The sequence below is a fragment of the Patiria miniata genome, unplaced genomic scaffold (assembly GCF_015706575.1).
Source record: "Patiria miniata isolate m_02_andy unplaced genomic scaffold, ASM1570657v1 HiC_scaffold_7, whole genome shotgun sequence".
NCBI classification, from domain to species: Eukaryota; Metazoa; Echinodermata; class Asteroidea; order Valvatida; family Asterinidae; genus Patiria; species Patiria miniata.
Genome location: NW_024037074.1, coordinates 20,938,085 through 20,960,832, shown reverse-complemented (window position 1 = coordinate 20,960,832; position 22,748 = coordinate 20,938,085). Strand labels below are relative to the sequence as shown.

General features: G+C 36.5%; 1 protein-coding gene across 6 annotated transcripts in view; it reads right to left on the bottom strand.

The window, feature by feature from the left end:
• The window catches only part of LOC119718743 (CUGBP Elav-like family member 3), a 67,292-nt gene that overhangs the window by 39,141 nt on the left and 5,403 nt on the right, over nucleotides 1-22,748 (bottom strand). For all 6 annotated transcript variants that reach the window (XM_038188145.1, XM_038188142.1, XM_038188141.1 and 3 more), the window contains exons 3-6: nucleotides 11,337-11,385; nucleotides 7,083-7,211; nucleotides 5,977-6,056; nucleotides 1,365-1,532 (exon numbers count right to left, since the gene is read on the bottom strand). In XM_038188145.1, the coding sequence (XP_038044073.1) occupies nucleotides 1,365-1,532; nucleotides 5,977-6,056; nucleotides 7,083-7,211; nucleotides 11,337-11,385 (426 nt within the window). The remainder of the gene's footprint in view (nucleotides 1-1,364; nucleotides 1,533-5,976; nucleotides 6,057-7,082; nucleotides 7,212-11,336; nucleotides 11,386-22,748) is intronic.

The window sequence follows — 22,748 nt, the reverse complement described above, 5'->3', positions numbered from 1 at the left end:
GCGATGAGCACATTTCAACTCTGGCAAATACATACATGTAGCATTGCGAATTATTATTGATCTGTCAACTTCACTTTACACAAGTTTGTATTCGCTTGTACATGTAGTATGATAGCCCTTAACCAGTTCGTGCCGGATGACGTGTATACACGCAAAGGTTTTGGGGTATTCAGAACGGATGACAGATACACACGCAGGGAGCGTGAAATATCTGTCAGTGACCCGCTGGCAGCAAGCAAGGCCAGAAATACGAGTGTGCTGCCTGAGGGTGATGGCTTCAACCCGCTGGCTTGAGGTTGAGTCAAAAAATAATCCTGCGCCTCATTCCATTCTTTTCAAAATAATCCCGGCGCGAACTGGTTAGAAGTGATTTTCATAATATGCCCAACACCCACAAAAAACAACAGCCTTTTCTCCTTTTCCAATTCTCAGTTGCATCACTTACATGTACATGTACACAAATATGCAAGTTGTATTTAGATTCATGTACACGTACATCTAAAAAATTACAACATAATTTGCAACCTAACTAAAAACAAAATTACTTCTTAACATTTCTGGCCCTCTGAGGTACCCATGTGCAATGTAAATACTCAATACATGTTTACAACAATGTTTTCTCTAGTTGCCTGCATTCTCATGACATTACTGATTTTCTGTAACCTTTTTCAGTTTAATTTTCAAATACCATTCAAAAGCATTTGTTAAAATCTACATGTAAAGGGACTTTATGGATCTGAGATCTCCAAATCTGAAATGAAACATGGGGCATAATTTTGAAAACAGGCTCTGCATTGAAAAATTAGGACATTTTAAAATGTAAATATAATAATACAGACAAATTTTTACTTATTTGTTCAGAAATCCACTGTACATATTTGACCTTTAATATACATGTAGTTAATATGGAAGACAAACTTTTTTTAAACAAAAAACAAATTTCTGTTGTATAGTCAGATAAAAATGCTGCTTGTTTTCAGGCCCCATGATATTGAAGTAGTAATGCAAAGAGTAACAAAGACTAATCATACATGTATTTCAATGCTTGCAAATTTCGAAGTTTCTTTCGTCATAGGGAATAAAGATACCAAAAAGAAAGCAAGATCTGACATATCTCAAAATACATGTATATATTTCAATTTTATTTTTAATTCATTCACTGCTCATCCTAAGATGAAATGTTTTTGGCATTTTTCTTTTAACATCTATCTTAAAACCATAGCCATGCCTCCTCAAAGAAAACAGAGTCCATACTTTTTGGGAAAAACGATATCCACCCATCTGTGTGATGTACTTGTGTATAACAAATATAAACCAAAAACATGTAACATAATTACTGTGAAAATATCCTGCTTCGTACTCACAGCTTGTGCATATGCACCGTAAGCTCCTAATCCTCCCATTGGAGTAATGGACAATGTTGGACTGAAGAATCCCGATACTGGCCCAGCAGGAACAGACTGCTGCATACGACGCATTTGTCTTTCTTTTTCCGTATCAGCAAACTTCACCACCAGGCCTGTAGAGGAACCCTGTAAGACACAATCGCAACATCAAGTGTTCAACAGTCATCTTATTTTTATATTCATTTTACTCCTCTTCTAAACATTCAATGGTATAAACTTTCAACTTTCAACAAAGTATCAACTCTGATCCCGAGGTGTGCATATTACTCTGATGTCATGATGATGTCATGGGGTATCAAATTACAAGCAATTTTGGGTTAAATTTGAACAATTACTTGGTTCTATAACTTTTCAAATGACTGTAGGACCGTTCTCATTTTTTGTAATGTGGTAGACATTGCTTCGGGCAATACTTTGGATTACTGGAGGTAACTTTGTTACTAGAGGTGCAATGAGAATTGAACTTGAAAACAGTAGCATCTTACTACAATCAACCAAATGATGGAAACGATGGAAAAGTGAGAGATGCCAAACACCAAAAACGACATGATAACATCATCACCCAACACGGCGTCCTATCCTATAGTGGTGCGCCAAAAACAGTTGAACATTTTTATTTAAAACCATTTGTCAAAATTTTACCAAATTGCCCACAGATATTCTTTGGACAACCGCAACTGACTTTTAGTTTCAGGATCATGATGTCATTAAAATGGAAGTTATTGCAGGGAAAATTTGAAATGATCAGTTTCCTTTCTTTTTTAACAATTGCTCAAGTTCATAATTTGATGTCTAACGAAGATGTTCGTAGAACAAAAAGTGATATCAGCTATAATTTTGACCTTGGGCTTTCTAATGGTGACGTCATCGAACCGGAATTTAGGCGTTATTGATACATAAAAGTAACATACACTTATACATTTATTGCAATCTTCGTATGTTCAGAAGTTCTTTTCAATTCATGATTGTATCCTGTCTGAACTAAATCAATATTCAGCTTCCACATGTTTAACTGATGACTTCATCGAACCGGAGGTAACTTGTACGTATAAATATGGTTCCAATCTAATAATTTTTTGATTCTTTTCTGTTCAGACCTAAAAATATAAACAACTTAAATGGGTAATGTCCAGTGAAATAGTTTCCTGCATTTGTAACTTCAAAAACGCTGTAGCTCTAGTTGTCTGTGGTACCGGTATATTCATCAACAATGTGCTATAGAGAAAACTGCCAAACAGAGTCAGAAACACTAAAACTGGAAAATTTGAATGTCAAGAAATTCCCTTTCCTCCATCAATGGAAAGAGGAGACTTTCCAATCAACTCATACACACTTACACATTCGAGGTACTAAAGCAGACAAAACAAGGTACTAAACTGTATTCTTTCATTTGATTGAAATTGCACTATTGAATTAATACATATTGTACAATTCCATCAGTAATGACATTAAAAGAGACATCACACAGAAATAATTCCAAAGCATATAGTGTATGAGCTTGTCACAAATGATCTCTGTCCACCTCCAGAAGAGATTCAACCAATTTGCCATCTTCTCATTTGATTTTTATATCAGTAAAAAAAAACAAAAAAAAAAACCCAAAAAGGCAGGGGGGTACCCCCCCCCAAGAGGTTGCCATTTTTTGTTTTGTTTTTTGTGTAAATTTTTCTTTTAGTCCCACGATTTGACTTTGGTGATATGTATGTGGCCCATTTTCGAGTAGTATTGGTGTAAGTGGAGCCACCAATGTCAAAATAGTCCCCCCCCCCCCAACAAACAAAACAAACAAACAATTTTTTTCTGCGGCAAACAATTTTGGGCAACATTTTTTGAAAAAATTTAAACTTCTGAAATATTTGGAGAAAAAAAATTGTGAGCCCCCCCCCAACCAAATCCTGGGTGCGCCACTGAAATAGGCAACAACTGTAAAATTAAACTGTCATCTCTGCTGGAAAGCGGTCCACAAAAACATTCACTGCATCCCAAATTGGTGGTATTGTACTCAAGGTTAGTTTTTAAGTTCTAAACAGGGAGATTTTTTGGGGGGGGGGGGGAATAATATAGCTCATCACAAAGCCCTAGAAATTAAGACCACTCAAAACTCAATGTGACAGCTACATAAACAGACAAAGAGGGGAAAGAATAGGGACGATTAGAATAGGGACGATTAGAAGTGATGCATGATGCAAGTTCAGAAGACAAATGCTGCATGGAAAGAGTCGACTGTTAATTACATCAATATTTTGCAGGGTTACTTTATCAGGTACACTATTTGCAACGTTTATCTAATATCAACATGTTGAGATCTAGGCCTGGTGAAAAAATGCAACTTTGCAAAATATTGATGTAATTGACAATTTTCCTCGAGCCACATACATGTACTTGTACGTATCCCGTACACATACAAATGTACATGTACAAGTATCAGTTGTAAGGTTCCTATTATAATGCCGGGGAAATACAGGCAAGGTATTACAGAGTGAGGCAATGAGTGGGAAAAACTGAATGAATGCTTTGAGGACAGTGATGGCATTTGGATGTGAACAAACATAAACAGAAAAGCATGTAGTGCATCCAACGAAATGATTAATACAGGGTGAGTAAAAAACAATAACACCACATTCCAAATAGCAGGACCAATTTTTGAATGAAGTTTTGCCTGTAGCACATTCAAAATCTGGGATATGAAAGCCCAATCAATGAGCTTTCTTAAATTAGTACAAGAATAATTCAAATCACTCATGAACTTTTCAAGTTACAGCATTTTGAACACAGACACCATTTTAAAGTTCTGTCCATGGATCACAAAAAAGGTACCGGTATGTGTTCTTTCAGCAAAACGAAAACAATTCACATACATCCCTATGAGAATTGTTTTCACTTTGCTGAAAGAACACTTACTTTTTGCGATCAAACACTATTGTTTTTGATGGCCAATTTCCATCATTTGAGAGGGGCACAATTTTGTTATTTCAAGAGGGGTATTTTTGCTTTCCAGGTGTAGTTTTCCTTCTCGAGAAGGTGCACAATCTTGTTAATGCGAGATGGGTACTTGTGTTTTTGAGGGGCAATTTTGCATTACAAGGGAGAAGACAATTTTATTTGTTGCATGATCATATGCTTTCATGTGTGCGTGTGAGGGGCAGTTTTGTTTTCAATTCGAGGGAGCACATTTAAAACCGCGAGACGGGCACTTTGTTGGCCTGGGAAAATCATGATAAATTGGGCAAAAGCCAAGATATTCCAACGGCATTAGATTTAGGTATTGCCATTCACACTTCTCGTACAATCAACATGAATCACTTGATAACTCAAAATCCCTTGAATATTGTTTCACCATTTGCCAAGAACACGTACCGGTAAGCCATATTTAACAAAAAAAGGAAGAGTCAGGGATCCATGGCTTCTAGTGACTTATCTGCCCATGCATGCCAGATGGCCCTTCTACTTGCAATATGGTATATAATGTACATGTACACATCTTTTTTAATCCAAAGAAAGGAACTCTTGGGACCTTTATCTGGATGTGATCCAGCAAAAGACCGATTCATTATTAAGCCCCACCCACTGCACACATGAGCGTCAACACACTCCCCTTTCCAGTGCCACACTGCAAGTTCAAGCCCCGCATGTCATGCGTAATTAGTGCACACATTTTGTCGGACATTTCATTAGCCAAGTCATGGCTGTGATTGGTCAAAAAGTCATGTCGGGGAAGTGGAAATGTTTAGGGCATAAAGGGCGTACAGGATGTTCTGTGGCAATCTTGATCCATCTTTGACCCAAGATACCAGTAGAGATCCCTTAATTGTTTGATCGGATCCTGCAACTGATGTTCGTTAAAACATAAAGATTATCTGATCCTGGCTACTTTCAGTTGTGCAACTGCCATGCACCATCAGAACGAAAGAAATTTCAAAATGACTTGGGAATCCTGCATGGACAGGGCGTGGCCATCACATGCGAAATTAGACTGTCAATTGAGAGAATTATTCTTAATGAGGAACACTGTGCCTTCAGGATTGAAGATCATATGCAAGTAATATGCACCAATTTGTTGAAAGATGTTTTAAATTTGACACTATTAAACAAGTAATATGCAAATGTACTAGTCTTTGAAAATCATGAGTAGAATTTGCTATTGTCAATATTGTTGTTGATACTGACGTATCTTGTCAAAGTTATTATACATTGACCTACAAAAGGAACGTTTTTACAATTCCAATCGTCATTGCCAGAAGTTAAGCAAGCGATACATGGAAAATGTTGGGTTGCCATTGGGTGCTATGCCCAGTTGAGATGAATGCAGTGCATGCACCTACACAAAGTGCATATAATTCAAATTTTGCGGTAGTTGATTGGTCCCCTAGGAAAGCCTTGGGGAACAATAAAGAAAAAGTCAAACTATCCATGCTGGATACCCAAGACGTTAGTGCAAAAAAAAGAGAAAAACATGTACAGTGTGCTACATGTAGCATCCACTACGGATCATTAAGGTCGTGTCTGAAGGACGAGCTGGCCTGAACAAAGTCACTGCAACATATGAATATACATTTTTTTGAGTACTCACAGGCATAGACACAGTTCCGTTGATGTTATTAATGGCTGCCAATGCTTCCTTCCTTGAGTTAAATTTGATGAATGCACACCCTGTGTAAAATACCATAGATATTCAAGGTGGTTTATCTTTTACCACAGCAACATACAATGTACCCTCCACGACATATTTCTTAAACTCCTTTCAATGGCTTTTGTAGATTATTTCATTTACAACTTGTACGTACATACATGTATCAATTTTTAATGCAACTGAAATGTTACATAAAATACTGAATCATTTACATGTACGAACCTTTTTCAACACCCAGAATGGCACGTCTTTCTAAAACAGGTGTCCATGTGTACGATTGAAAGGTAATGGACAGTGTTGCAAAAGTACATTTGTTTTTCCGATTCAAGGAACAACACAACAAATCTGAATCACATTACTTAAGTATTAACCCGTCTAACTTTCAGCTCAATAGATATCACACTTTTTGTGAAAACTGTGAAAATACATTTCCATTTTCTCGACGCAAAGCATACATGTTGAAGGTTTCCGTTGAAAGCGCAATGGTTTGGTCCTCACCATTGCTAGGTAATGATGACGACTCCTTTTCTCAAAACTGACAGCATACCGGTCGTGAGATCGCACAGGATTCATTATCCTATTAGTTACTTACAGTTAAGTATAGGATATGTTATGATAGGTTTTGGTTTCATTTTTGAATGTTTGCAAATGGTGTCCATAAGCTTTAATATTTTACATGTCAAAGATTTACAACCTTCATATTAGTAAAAGTTTCATCTAAAAATGTTACCTCTGCAAATTGAATATTTTAGGCCACCAAAAAAAGAGAGCAAAAACTCCCTGAGACGTGCTGAGTCGGTGTTTCTGTGATATGGTTTCTGTTGCGATTCTCTTGGGAGAATTTTTTTCCCTGTCTTTTTATACATACTTATGTACGGTATTAATAATGCTATCTGTGATTTATTCAGTTGCGTAGAACATTCAATGTATAAACAATATAGCTGAAAACTGCACTAGCGGTTTCTGCATCCTTCACCAAAACTACTAACAAAGAAGAATTTTTTTATAGAAACTAACAATGATCAGGAATCGACCAAATCACTAACCTCGACTGACGCCATTAGCATCACGTAAAACGGTACACTCATCAATCTTGCCAAATCGGCTGAACATTGCACGCACATCTTCATCAGAGTGATGTTTATTTAGCATACCCACAAACAGCTTCCTGTCCTCTGAAAAACAAAACAACAAATAAATGTTAACTCACATTTCCACAAACAACACCAACTAAAGGTTGTGTGTATGTATACTGCTACGTTCATAAAGAAGTCACTATGTTAAACAGAAGCATGGTGGAATTTGGACTTTATAAAACACATATTCTTGGGTTCTTCAAATTCAGAGTGTTTGAAGTTGTGAAGATGTCACTATATTGATACATACTATTTATATGTATCTTTTGTAATGATGACATCATTGAGTAACTAGACTTATGTTTGTGGACGAACACATGGCTGTTTTGGCATTTTGTTATTGTACATGTGTATTTCAATGTCATGCTATCTAGACTGACAGGACGTACATGTGCAGTAGTAAAATTCAGAGTGATCAGAACAAATAGTTGTGCACGGATATAGGCCATAGAAAAATGCACCTTTAATGTGATGTCACATGACATGTGATGATGTCATTATGACGTCACTTCAATTTTCATCTACAACACATCCCAGCTTAGGTACATGTACATACCAAAGTTACAACCAAATTGGACCTGTAGTTCTGCAGATATAGGCCATAGGAAAAAATTTTTTTTAGTGTGACGTCACATGACGTGTAATGACGTCATCATGATCACTTAAGAATTCATCTATAACACATCCCAGTCTAGTACATACCAAGTTGCAACCAAATCGGACCTATAGCTCTGGAGGTATTGGCCTTAGAAAAATGCACATTTAATGTGACGACTTGTCATGCGATGACACCATCATGAATTCATTACGATTTTCATCAGTAACACATCCCGGTTTAAAATGTAGGTACATACCAAGTATCAACCCAATTGGACCTGCAGTTATGTAGATATACCGTACATGTAGGCCTTCCAAATATGCACCTACATGTATAATGTGACGTCAAATGCTATCTCCCAGTCAAAAACTGTGTCATTATAAGTAAAGGTCAGGCAACTTCAACCCCACAACAAATTAAGTAGGTACGATTGTTCATTTTGTTCATGAGCTATAAAAAGTATCGCTTGATACAAGATGACATCAGGAGTCATCGGCAATGCGTTCGAATGTCTAGCTCCAAGTGATTTCCCACAACTCTCCCTTTCTTACCATTGAGGGGGGACTTGTGCATGGAGCCCATACATACCTAAATGCATTGTGTGAAACCCAAGTTGGAGATCACCTGAAAAAAATTACACACTGGCCATTATGGCGAGTGCCCAACTATTTGAGATAGTAAGGCATTGGTTTGCACCCACACCCAAAATAGTATCTACAGTGACTTGAACACCTTGAGTTTCTGTATGTGGTTAAAAATCATCATATTAATAGCAAAGAGGTAATATTTTTCAAGTAAAGCCATATATTTCAAAGGTCCGGCTCATAGAAAATCCATAATTGGGGTTGAAGAAATATAAAAATTCTCTTTTTAGGGCAGTTTCACGGGAAAGGTTGCAAAATGAAAAATAGGAAATCGATGCTTTATTTCATAGGAAGACTTTGTTGGAATTTGCTGGTTTTTGTCTCACAAGGACTGTAATGTTGTAGCAATCTCCAGAAAAAAAATCGCAGCTGTACGCATTATGGTTTTCAAATTATAAGCTCACATGGGTGCTAAAGCACAAGATTTGGAGTCTCACTCACATTTTCTAGAAACTGCAATTGATGAGAATTAAAAATAAATGCAATGGGAACCACCCAGACTTGCAAGGACATTGAAGTATGTCCCAAAAATATGTACACCAGATTTCATTAGGATTGGCCAACTCGTTCTTTCTTAATGCCGTTTTGAGTGAGACATTGATGTGTTTGTTAAACGTTTTTTCAAAATGTCCTTTCCTGAACATGATGTTTTTTCCCAGAATTAAAAGAAAGAATACACAACTTATTGCCTGTCAAAATGATGCTACACACTCCAGTAATCAAGTATAAAAAGATGGGAATTGGATAATCACAAGTAAATTTGATACAGCAGCAGCCGCATATACCATGCAAATGTTTGTTAAAAATGTCCTTTCCTGAACATGGCCCCCCTTTTTTTACAGGAAGTCAGAGATAAAACTTTTTTGACATAAACATGTACCTAGGGGTGTACTTACTAGATTTAACAGACTACAAAAAGAATCCGACTCGAACCTTGTTGCTGTCATGACATTGTCGTTAAACTGCATTGTCCTTTCCTGAACATATAGTTTAACAGAGTACTTGGAAAAACCATTGTTGCAGAAATTTGATGAAGTTTATGCTTATATTGTCTGTAAACTTTATGTTCTAAAATTAAAACCAACTAAATTGCAAGAAAGTGTTAATGTTTTGTTCTTACAGGTCATTTACTCACTCATGATTACACACAATATGAGTAAACATGTGCATATACATTTATCTTTACAAGTCACACTTAAATCCAATATTTGTCAGGAATTGGCTAATTTACAGTTTCAAACCATCCCTTCCACAAAATATACACATTAGTTTGAGTAAATGTAATCAAAATTTACTGTTTTAGTCTAGTTTCTGTGTATTCAAGTGTTCAGGATAGGACACTTTTTTTTAACAAGTTTAACAACATCTGTAATACATTGTACCGCACTGTTTTATCAATTCTTTCTGTGTGCAGCCATTTCATTAGTTTAATTGCTGTGAAAAATGGAACAGTCAAGCTTATGCACTGATCATGCACAACTTGTATGTTGATCCTTGTTAAAATGTGTGTCCTTTCCTGAACATGTTCAGATGTTTGAAACATTTAACAAGGAACAAGTACAGATACACATGAACCTTCCTCCGTGCATACCCCACATGTACTGTACGTGTGTACAAATTCTTTAAACTGTTGTTGGCTTGATGTGCCTATTCCTTAGATCCCATTTTGTAAAAAACGCCATGCTGACTAGTTTTTTTTTTTTCACTGGATAGTACAGTTTAATTATCAAGGCATTTCTTTGTGGGGCATGTACATATCAGTGTCTCAATACAAAGTTATGTTTTCACCAGCAGTAATTACATATAATCATTTGAATGGACATGATAACTTCAGACCATGGAGGAATAAGAACTAACTTTATTGTCATGCAGGAAATGCACGGTGCTACCAGTATGCTAAACATTGTTAAATAGTTTGTCCTTTCCTGAACGTAAATTTAGTTAGGTGGAGCAATAACAAGGTACAAACTGATCTGCCTCACACATGTATAGCCTCCCAACTCTAGTTTTATGGTTATTTTTCTTGTAATGCTGCTTCATAAGATCAAACTTGACTGAATGTAGTAATTGTTAAAATTGTTGTCCTTTCCTGAACAAAGTAAACCATTTTCATAGCAATGATAAAGACCATGGTAACTCTGTAACACAGCACACTATACTCACAATTTTTTTGCCAATTGTTCTACCATGTATACAGCCTTTGGACAAAAGTGCAAATAATCAGCAGGCTACATGGTTTTCTGTAAAACAGAAATTATGAAAGTTTGTGTTTCAAGGAAAAGAGAGCTATAAAATTGAATTTTCCGTCATTATATGAAAAAACATGGTATTTTTCATAGCCTAAAGTGCATTAATATTCAAGACATGACTACTGTGATGACTATCAATCATTTTAAAGCAACTCTAAGCATGTTTGAGATGTGGAATTAGCAGTTTATGATGCCTACCTTTATTTGACAAATTTTATGGTCTGCAAAGTGTAAAGTGCCTTAAAATTGAAACAAAAAAATGTTTAAGCCTTGACTTTAACATTTTCTAGTACCTTTATGTATGTACTTTCAACAAATAAACATGTTGTATCCATACAACAAGTTTCATTTTTGACCCCCCGTGAGACTTTTTTGCAACTTTTCCCGTGAAACTGTTGTTAATATGCCCCAGAATGAAGGAGATATTTATTGGACCCCACTAGCAGAGATGTGCCATCAGCACTCGTTCACACCTACACCTGACCCCCCCCCCCCCCCCCCGAGCCAAAGTTGGATTCACCCCTGAACCCTGATTTAAACATGTGCATATGTACATATTTGTACTACCGCACAGTTTCAACCTTTCGGTTCTGCGGGGAAAAACATGCATTTAAGTATTTATGAAAATGTAATGCCTTGCTTTGAAGTGATAATGGACCATTAGACTACAAACCTCCTCTGCTTTCACTGTCGGCCGGCTTGACTTGCATCGGGCGGTTCATCTAAAGATCAAACAAGACAGCATACAAATCAGTATCATAGGATGTATGCTCATTGCCCCATGCACTGCAAACTTACATTCACAGTACAATGTGCAAAGATACAATTGCAATGTGTACATGAAATTCACGTACTTCTTGATATGTAAGGGAATGAAAACATTTCAGTAAATGAGATTTACATGATAGTTCAAGTGCTAAACAGAGATCTCCATGCAAACTCAAATGTTCCAACTTTCACGTTTTATGAAGCATGGAAAAGCTGACACGTAAACAGACTAGCCAAGCGGCGAAGCCGCGAGGGACTTTACCATCTCGTTGAGAACGCTTATGTTTTTCTTTACATTTGTCTACCGATTTGGTAGACATGCATAATGCATTACCCGTTGTGAATTTACCAATGAAAATGCAGAATTACTAACATAAATCAGCCGTTGTCTGGCACCAGACAGCACGCGCGCCATGGCGCGTGTACTGTTGCTGGTAACCGCAAACCACCCTTAGATGATTGGTTTATATTGCTTGATTTATATTACGTGAATAAATGAATAAGCGATTAGTTCCACGAGATAGCAAAGGCCCTCGCGGCTTCGCCGCTCGTGCTAGTCTTTTTACGTGCCAGCATCCTGGGTGCATTACGTGTCCGGATGGTCCAGGTACATGTATAGGCGCGTGGGACTTGACTAAAGGCTATACAATTACTAAAAGCAGTCTTAAAACTTAACATAAAAAATTAATGTCTAGTTACAACGTTGTACTACTTACTACTTTGTTTCCAAAACACAATACGTGCCATTTTGTTAACTTTTAGAATCCTGCCCTCTCCAGAAAATGTAATAATACCATAGAACCACGCCTGGTAGGCCTAACGCCTGGTGGGTTCGCTGAGAAATTCCTGAAGTGAGCTGTCAAGACAGCGAAAGGTGGAACCAAGCATGTCAGCTGGAATGGTACCGACAACCAACCAAAATGTCACCAAAGCTCACCAAATTGTAGAAACAAACAGACAGGACTTCTAATAGTACAATGAAACCATGGATTTAGCAAAGGAATGGCTGGAGAAAGACTTGAAATGATCAGACATATGAGCAAATTCGAGAGCTAATGAAATCAAGTCTTTCCCATAGTGCGCTAAGAAAAAAAAGAGGAAGTATGGGTGGCATGGCTGGCTTGTGCGTAAAGCACTCATCCCTCACCACTGTGACCCTGGTTCGAATCCTGCCCGCGGACCATACATGCTATGTGAGATGTGAGTAGAGTTCTCTCCTGTGCCACAGGTTTTTTTTACAGGCCCTCCGGTTTTCCTCCCTCCAAAAAAATTCAAACACTTTCGATCTCAGTCCGTGCTCCGTGGTCATATGGGTCGATGAGGCTGGCTGCCAGACAAGCCTGCGCCTGTACATGCCAGCGGCTTGACCACGTTGTAGCCGCCTCCTTCGCAATTCAACTATTCAGCTGCGAGTAAGGATGATAAGCCTCCCAAATTATTATTATTATTAATGGCAGGCCCATAAGGTACTGTGTACTGTGGGAAATACAATCTTAGCGAATGGTTAGCGTCCTCAACGGAATAATACATACATGTATACATGTATGTAGTAATGCTCAGGTAAGATGAGCGCAGTTGAATGTAAATTCTTAAAAAGAATCAACGGTTTGCTGAATGGAGTGAGGTCACAATAGTACATTAAGTTTCATGCTACACAAGTATATATACCAAATATTTGTCTTGCATTTATTCTTACCTTATAATGTGTATTGTGAACTTTTTTACAGGCCTGTATATTTAATGACCATGAATATTAAATCGTTGGTTTTTTTTTTAAATAATTACAAGAAAGTTACATATACATGAACTGAAGTCTCTCTTTTGTGTATTTGTGGGTTTTTTTTGTAAAGTATCTCAAGATATTTGGTAAATTTGTAGCATCCTTCATAGTTGGCGATTTCACGCTGATCAACTTCCACCTGTAGTTCGACCACGTCATTCAGAGTAGAACTTCAGGTTTAAATCTAAATTACTAGAGTGAAGGGGGAGTAAATGCAGGTCAAATACTAGACCAGAAGTAGGCCTACATATTGTCAGCGTTTTCACGAAGGGATGAATTAGTAAAAAAAAAAACCCATTTTTTTTTCAAAATTCTTTTTCCAGCCGAAATCGGTTGAATGAACAGCAACGAAAGTTTTGGCGAAGTCTTTTTGGTAAAAATCAGTTTAAATCCATGAAAAAATGACAATCAATGTAGGGAAAATTTCACCCAAATCGTATTTTGAGTTTTCACGAAGAGACAAATTCAAACTCTATCAAGTTGTTCTATGGGGCAAAAACAAAGGGCGTGTGGAATTTAAGTTTTCACGAAGAGATGAATAGAGCGTGCGCGAAGGGCAAAACAACGTGCGTGTGTGATTTTAAGTTTTCACAAGAAGACAAATTCGCGCAAAGGGTATGGGCAATGGGTATTGGCAATTTGCCAAAGCAACAGGGTTGTGGGATTTTGAGTTTTCAAGAACAGACAAATCTCTATGGATATTAATTACATGTAGTCCACAATTAATTGTTCTATTATACTGTAATTGGTACATCTTTGAAGTTTAAGATCTCAGCTCACTATAGAGGCCTATGTATCAAAAAGTAGTCAGCATGTGCTCCAAAAGTAGTCAAAATATTTATTTCAAAAGGTGACCAACTTAAACTTGTTTTTCTCAAAACCACTGTTCAACACCCCGTGGCCCAATTCGTCCCTTCATGAAAATGCCGGACGATTCACATGAAGACGAGTGCCAAAAAATACCCCTAAACCAAACCAAATGCAATTAGAAGTTTAAAAAAAGGTGTTCATATGATAACGTTAAAGCAAGTACATGTACTGTAAATGTCAATAAGTAATTTCATGGTAATATGCGCCATATTGCTTACAGGGCAAAGTTAGACACAATGCTGTGTACGCATTGAAAATTTTTGCACTTCCAAGTCATCATGCATTCATTCCAAAATGCGTCGGCATCTAGCAACATGGGTTCTTTTTGCCCTGCGAACAAGATGGCGCATAGTACCGTGAAAGCGCTTATTAGACAGTAAATGTACGGTACATGAAAACTACTTTTGAAGAAAGATGAACTGAACATCTGTTCATCAGATATACATTAGACTTGGTCAAACACAATATGCATCTTCAAAAACCACTATAACAACGGTCTAGTTCACAGGGGTGTGAGTGACCACTGATAAAAATAGCTGAAAACAGCTGAAAAGGGTGTAAAAAAGCTGAATTTTGGAAATCTCCTATACTTTTGTACACAGCAAATGAGGAGAAAAAGCTGAAATCCAACAAAAAAAGCTGAAATCAGCTAAAAAGCTGAGATTTCACACCCCTGAGTTCAGTCAATGTCATATATCGCAGAAAGAACTGTACTGATGATATTTTTCTGAAAATACCGCAGTCCAGATTACGAGTGGGTATTTTCAGCTCTGTTACTAGAAAGTTAAGTGATGATTCTAGAATTTGGCAATTCAAATACTTTTTAAAGTCAGGAAAAACCTCCACACAAGTTGACTTTTTGCCAAACAAGCATGGAACTTCTGCTCGAAAAGTTGGAAAAGTGTTGAGGTAGTTTTCCAAACAGTTTTACTTAGTAAAGTTTACTTCAGATCACATAATAGTGGTAACTTACATTCCTATCTTGAAAAATATTAAAGCAATTTGCATAATACTCATTGTTACTTCCACTAAGGAGGTTATGTTTTCATCGGCGTTGGTTGGTTGGTACCATTTTGCGCGTACATGACTCAGAGTACCAGCAGTGACTTCAGAAATCAAAGTTGTGCTCGTTCACATTGTACGGGCTGTGTGAGAATTTAGAGTGTTTTTGCGCGACACTGGAACATGGCGTTGTTATTGACGCCGCGTTAATGGGCCTTATGCAAGTATTTCTTTTGGGTGTACTGACAATATGGCAAGGAATTGTTCAGCCTTGATGGAGGTTGCACTCTCTAATGTCTGTCTAATTTTAAAATCTATCTCTTGTGGAGTACCCAAGTGTCCTCTGCTAGGACCTTTGCTCTTCGCCCACTGCATCCTGGAAAACAGCCAATTGGGTTACAAAGACGTGTTTTAAACAAAATGATATGAATTGGAAAGAGCATTTAAAAGTAGAAGATAAACTTCCACACAACCATCCTTTAAAAATTGGCTGTTTGTGTACTTGTACAGTATGTGCTCACACACTAGACGTGTACCGTACATTGAATCATCTGACATCATGGAAACAGAAGCTGGGGACAACGTTCAAGAAGGAGACTTATATTTATGGCTGGAAATATGCATGTGTACACCACAAAATGTCCACTGTGTCAGAAGTAAACAACTGGTTGGTTTTTCGTCTTTTTTTCAGGAACAGTGTCACATTACTGGTACATGTTAGTTTTCTTTCAACTAGACCTTTGAAATAGGATAAGTAAACAATCTTGAACATACAAATTTTGGCGATTTCAGGACAATGAGTCCACTTTAATTAATATTCATACATTGTAAATGCCTAAGACAGTTTACCCATTCCTATTGATCGGGATCCCGTCACGTGGCCAGTCTTAGATGGTTGATACACCACCAGCTGGCTGGTCCAAAACACTTTCCCAGTGACACATGGAATTTGGACTCCTATAAAATTTGGTCTCTTTTACCCTTTATATTGGTTGAAGAGGGGGGTGGGGGGGGGAGGGATGGGCTTGTACCATACTTTCAATGGGGCGCTGTTGAAATCCTACATTTATTAACACTACATGTATATTACAGCATAGTGTAAAAATACCCCCGTAACCCAGCAGGCTCCGTCCATATTTGGGCACAAGCATAATACCAGTAACATTGTTTTGGGGTGTCAGAGCAGGGGGGAGGGGGGGGGGGGGTTAGCATTGTTTTTTATGAATAGGAAAAAAAAAGTTGACAGAGCTGGGGGGGGGGGGGGGAGGGGCCTGGATCCGCCTGATTTTGGGGACATTTCCTTCTTCTGGATACCGTCCAACCACTTCACAAAATACCATGTGATCATAACATTACTGCACATATTTTGCCACCATTTACAAACTTGTCATAAACATCTTTCAGAATTGTTAGTATTAAATTTATTTTGTTTGCTTTTTCTAATTTCTATTTGGTAGACCTATTTTTAGGAAACTTAGGGTGCGTATTTTGTTCAATTTCCGGGGACAGATGCAAAATAAACGCATCCATCGAAACAAAACCCGTGTTCCGAAAACTTTCAAGAGTGCATTTAATGACGACGGCATAAAATAATAGTCAATTAGTCAATTAATTTTGGTCAAATGTTTTGGTCAATTTTCAGGGGCCAGACAGACCGACCGACCACCAAGTGACATGTAGAAGCTCCTGCCAGAGGTTAAAAAAAAAGAAGTAAACTTGTTGCACAAAATCATTAATATTTCAACTTGTCTTGAATGTTTGATCGAAAAGGTATTTATGAATGGGAATAAGTATGTGCCTCAGCTCGGGTCATTATCAGCGCCCAGACTCCAAACCGGTCTTAAACATACCGTTGGTATTTAAAACCAGCCAAGCACACATTTTATTCATTTTGTTTTACATAGTACCGGTATTTCAAAAACAACTGGCTTGGTTCTATATGCTGATGGTAGAAGTATCTTCTAACGAAGCAGTAACCTTACTTCTCTTTACATACACATGTACACGTACATGTATAACACTGTCAACAATGAATTGACGTGTGACTGGTTAAAAGGGAAGACTCTGTCCGTCACTTGGGACTTTTATGAGCGTACCTGGTACATGTAACATGAAAATTTAGAGCACGTCCGTCTTCCTACATGTCCTACGGCACCCCATTTTCTTTGTGAGCTTGACTATTTCCCTATTTTTCACTGGTTGACTTGTCTTTTGAATGAACAACATTCTGTTGAATGATCCACAAACAGTTCTATCTAAAATCCCAGTAGAAACAGGAGAGGTAGACCACTAATTATCTAGAGAATGTTCTATAAAAATTTTGTGAAAAAGCAAACCTCCACATAAAAATGAACTCAATTGGGCCAATAGGCTGATGTATACCACAGTTTAAAATCAATGATTGATCGAAACCCTTGTCCTGGTCTCAAAATCAGAGCTACCGGTAAGTTGTACAATGTACACCATTCTTGACATCTGAAACAAATGTACAAGTAGGAGAAGAATTCTTTATAAATTCATTTTTTCATCTAGTTTTTATAGAAATTTTAAATTTTTGGATATGACATCAAGTTCAGCAACGATATCCATGTCACAATGACTCACTGAGTAATACCGGTATTCATTCATTCATTCATTCATGTATGTCATGTAATAATCCATCTACTATGGATGATTAATGGAACACTCTCTGGGACCAATGGTTACAGTTTTGTGGGATACTGAAAGGGTGAAATCACTGCTAATTTTCAGCCTTTGTTTCTATTTATAAAATAATCAATTATCTATAATAAAATAATAAATAACAAAAGATCTATTTTCAAAAAAATTGTCCTGGTCTAGACAAAAGTTTGTAAAAACTGCCATCAATAATGATGTGTCTGACCAAAAACTATAATAATTATAAACCACGTTAGCGTAAAAAAAAAAAGTCAGTGAAATCACTGAAGAAAAACGACCCCAAAATTATAGAACACACAGATTAGAATACACAGACAGATCAACCCGGAAAACAATTTTAAAAGCAAAACAGTAAAAAAACAACCAACAAAGGCACAAGAAGGACAAGTATCTAATTAGCAAACCCAGGAGAACGAAAAACATGCAAAAGACAAATTACTAAAGAAAATGCTGACAAAGTCTTCAAGGTTGCACATACATGTATTCAAAGCATCACCAAATCTTAAATAATCTTTACCGGGTACAGTATGACAAACTGTCTACTCAGTATGAACCATTGAAAAATATTCATAATACACAATTCCTAATGTGAACTTTCTTTGGAGAGCCATTCAAAGGCACCAGTCTGTTTCTACATGTTATTGGAGGTTTATATTATACGCAACCAATCCATCTGCTGTATAATCACAAGATAATAAATTCATGACTGGTTGTAGCCAAGCTGCTATGCTCACATGCCTCATAATGCTTAGTCTGGTGGGCAATACAATCAATACCTGCGCTTACATGCCTCTGTTGCTGTGACTTACAGATACTTGTGATGCTGAAATAACCTAGACGCAGTGTGAATACATAATCATTCATCAAACATCAGCCTTAGTACTGCTTCCAGAGAGGACTCGTACATATTTAATTCATCCTGTTCTACATTATTGTATATCAATTTTTCAATCATTCTGATGTCAAATATGACTGGTGTAAATGTGATTTGTATCATAATTGACAAACAATCCACAATATTTAAGACAAGCATCAATTTTTTTTCTGAAGTACAATAACCACCAGCAAGTTCATGAAAACAAATATTCAGTTGACACTTAATTGTAATAAACCAATGTTAATTTTTTCTGAAATCTTATAGTATTGGATGGCATCAATTTTGAATGTCCCTTTCAGAACTCCAGCTCCATGTCATTCATTATCTAAATTCTTGTTTTAGCATTAAAAAAATATGTAATAATGTTTAGTATAATTTTGGATGATATTTTGTTTATAATTCATCTTTTTTAAAACTCTTCCATTGTAAATAAAATTCCAAGTCTAAATTGTTTGTTAGTAAATCCTACATGTACATTGTAGATGTAAATTGTATCTTATGTGTGCATGAAAATTGCACTCAAATTTTTCGGGGAACACTGCATGAACAGTTATCTGAAAATAATTGGTTAGTTTACATGAACTTGACCACTAATCATTGATGACTGAGCACCATTGGTTTCAAAGCAAAGGCTAACCCTACTGAATCAGTAGCGAGATAAGATCTCAGAAATATGTGCTGTCACTGTGGACTGTGCGTTGAAAGGGGAGGTGCATATGTTTAGAGAGGTAAGTGCATAAAATTATCATCATAATGTTGTTCCCGGAATAAATTGATAATTTGTAACATTTCTGGGGGTTTTATCATGTAAAATTAGTAATCCCTTGTCAATATGATTGAAAACCATAGCTTGCAATGTAGCTCAAACCTTGCCAAGTTGGGCTGCTGTCCATTCAATGTTTTGATTCCATTTAGGCATGGGGTAGTTATTTTAATGTAAAAAAAAAATTCTGGAGTGATTTATTTAGTCATGAAAACATGATTTCATTTTTTTAAATCAACAATTTCAACACAACCTCCCCTTTCAATATATATTCACAAATCAATTCACATACATGTACATGTACTTCTTTTTTTACCCATTTCCTCTATGATACAATCGTTGCATTGTACATATACATGTACATACATGTACTGGTACAAGTGTTTGAGGGGGATTGTAATACAGCTACATGTACTGCATTATAAGATTATCCTGAGGTGAGAAAAGAGAAGGATATCAAGAGCACAATAAATGCCAAGGAAAGCTGAGCACACTTTCAACCAATTTTTTATGAGCAATTACAGATTTGCCTCTGTACAACATACAACTATGGCTAAATATAAAATTGAATTCTAAAGTCATTTTCAACTGGTAATGCATGTGGCTGTACAGAGTGGGCACATGATGTGCTCTATAACATAAATGTGATTTTGAAATTTAAGTTTTTTATGCAAAGGAAAGTGTTCACAAAATGGGATTATGATCAGTACGGTAGTTTCAGAATACCTGGGGTGTTTTCAGACCTATACATGTACACACACAAAATTAGATGTTGGTTACTCGAGACACAAGTACGGGTACTTACATTTTCGCAACCCGCAAAACTTGAATATTCTTTGTTCAATATTATGCGGTGGAAATGTTACCCAATATGTAATGCTGCACACATGTGCATTGCATTTTTTGTTTGAAATGTTTTTAAATTACACATAATTTACACTATTCTTTTAAATAAAAAACCAAGAAGGCAAATGTAGTTAATAGTTAATGTTGGAATAGTTAATAACAGCACCTGATTAAAATGCTGAAACTGCTTGCATTTGAGAGTGGATAAACAGTCTTGAAACACTTCTGTTCAATAGTTACAAACCGTTTTTGCCCAAGTTGGGATTTTTACACACATGTAGGGTAAATTTTTTTAAATGAATATCATGTTCATGTACATGTAAACGAGTACATAATACATGTACCTTTATGTATCAATTCAATACTAAAAAAAAAAATCATGCCTGGAATTTTCTACATGTAAATGTGTGTATTTGTAGACAATTTAACGAATATTTAAATTCAGAAACACGATGTGGTACAAATTGATCGTACTGTATGTACTAATACTGTAATTTCAGGCAAATGTTTTTGCCATTGTATGTAACAAATTTTCAATTCAAAGGTACGAAAAACATGTGCATACATGTAATTATTTCGCCTGCTCAGTGTGCAATGTAAAAAAAATAACTGCAGACAGGTACATGTAGTGCAGTGAGGGACACAAATAAATTATGCAAATGTGAATGACTCATGCACAGCGAGTGGTCAAGACACAATAACAATACACCTATGAACGTCATATTGTGATGCTCAAGTCAGTACCTACTACACGAACATCTCAAACAGATCAAAATGCTCATTATAGAGTACATTACCTGTTTACGGGTGCCTTACGTTCCCATATTATGAGGGTACAACTATTTGCTTGGATTATTTTCAACAAAAAGACACATGTTTCAATGAAACGTAAAATACAATGTATGTAAGTGCAATGTATATAATAGTCTTATAATTTAAACAATTTTCATGGTGTAACTATGTGGGCAATTCTACGCAAAAGTGGACAAGGCTGAAAGTGGAAAATTTAGGAAATCTTCAGAACTACAAGCAACACAACCTCACATGTGATATCAAATTAAAGGGACAGCAAGACCTTTCATTTGAATGATGTGGCAGTGAGATGGAATATGTTTAGGGGGTTTTCAAAAAATGCAAGTGTTCATAATGCAGAAAGTCCAATTTGTATGAAGACCACAGCTCTCACAATGTAAAAGGATGGAAACAAATGTTTCCCCCAACTTTCATACAGTAGTGTGTTACAACACAGGAATGTTACACTTTCTTCTGATTTGTGACATATATGTTGACTTGATGTGTTGAATAATAGTTTCCAGATTGTTGCATCGGTTTATATTGTTTGGTTGAGAGAACTCGATAGGTACAGTAGCTTGTAGAAAACTGAAACCCATTGTTAATATGAACATTTCCATTGCTATTTAAATGCTTTATTGCAGCACTTGCAAGTAAACATTGCTTTTAGTTGGCTTAAAACACGAAACAAAGACTAGATTGATCATTGAGAATGAAAATATCTTATAATTTGTTACATTGTAAAGTCCACAATTTGCACAACAAATTATGGCATAACTTGTGCAATCAATTTAAGTGGTGTACGTTATGGTGTAAGACTGAATGAACTATTTTACAGGCTAATGAACTACATATTTTACTTGTTAGATGGGTTCAATCAGTTGACTTTTTATTGTGTACATTTATGGGATTATTGTGTCTTAATTTTTCTCATTATTGAGTTGCTCTTATATTCAAATTTTTGTTCTTTAATTTTAATGTGTCTTTTTTAGGTGCACAATTCCGAAGAAAGTCGGACATAATATATATTCAAAATGGCGGCGAAGGTGATTCAACAACTGTGGGTGAACAGAAACCATAAACTAACAGCTGTCATAAATGCTGTAGGCCTAATTGTCCTCGTCCAAGACGTTTTTTTAACTCAGAGATAGATTTCTGAGGTTTAAAACAAAACACAAAGTAGAAATGATGGAATGTAACTGAAAGGTTTCTTAAGTCAAATATAATTACTAAGTTCAAATATGCTTTGAGTTCTTTCTTGAAGCCTGGTTTTACACACCGGTACATGTCCCTTTCTTGGTATATTTCACAGTCCATACTGTACCCCCGGTACATATGCAGGCTTTTCTGGTCATAAAACTTCTACTCAGCGTGACCCGGTGTGCCCTGCTCACATCTCGAGGAATTTGGGCAACCATATATGGTCAATCCCTTTCATGCTTACATATTTCTCATCCAAAACCTCAAACAATCAACGTTATTTCAAGGTTGTGACCATGTTTGTGATAGACTGATCATCATTTACACCAATAGGGCCATTAGGCTAACTCTTAAAATTCTATTCATTGCAGTCTTATCAGTTTCCATTTAGATAACACTGTGAAATGCAACATACCGGTATACCGTAGTACATTTACCAGTACATGTAAAAAAAAAAATCGGACATTTCTTCCATATAATCAAATGCACAAAATGATATTTCCCATTA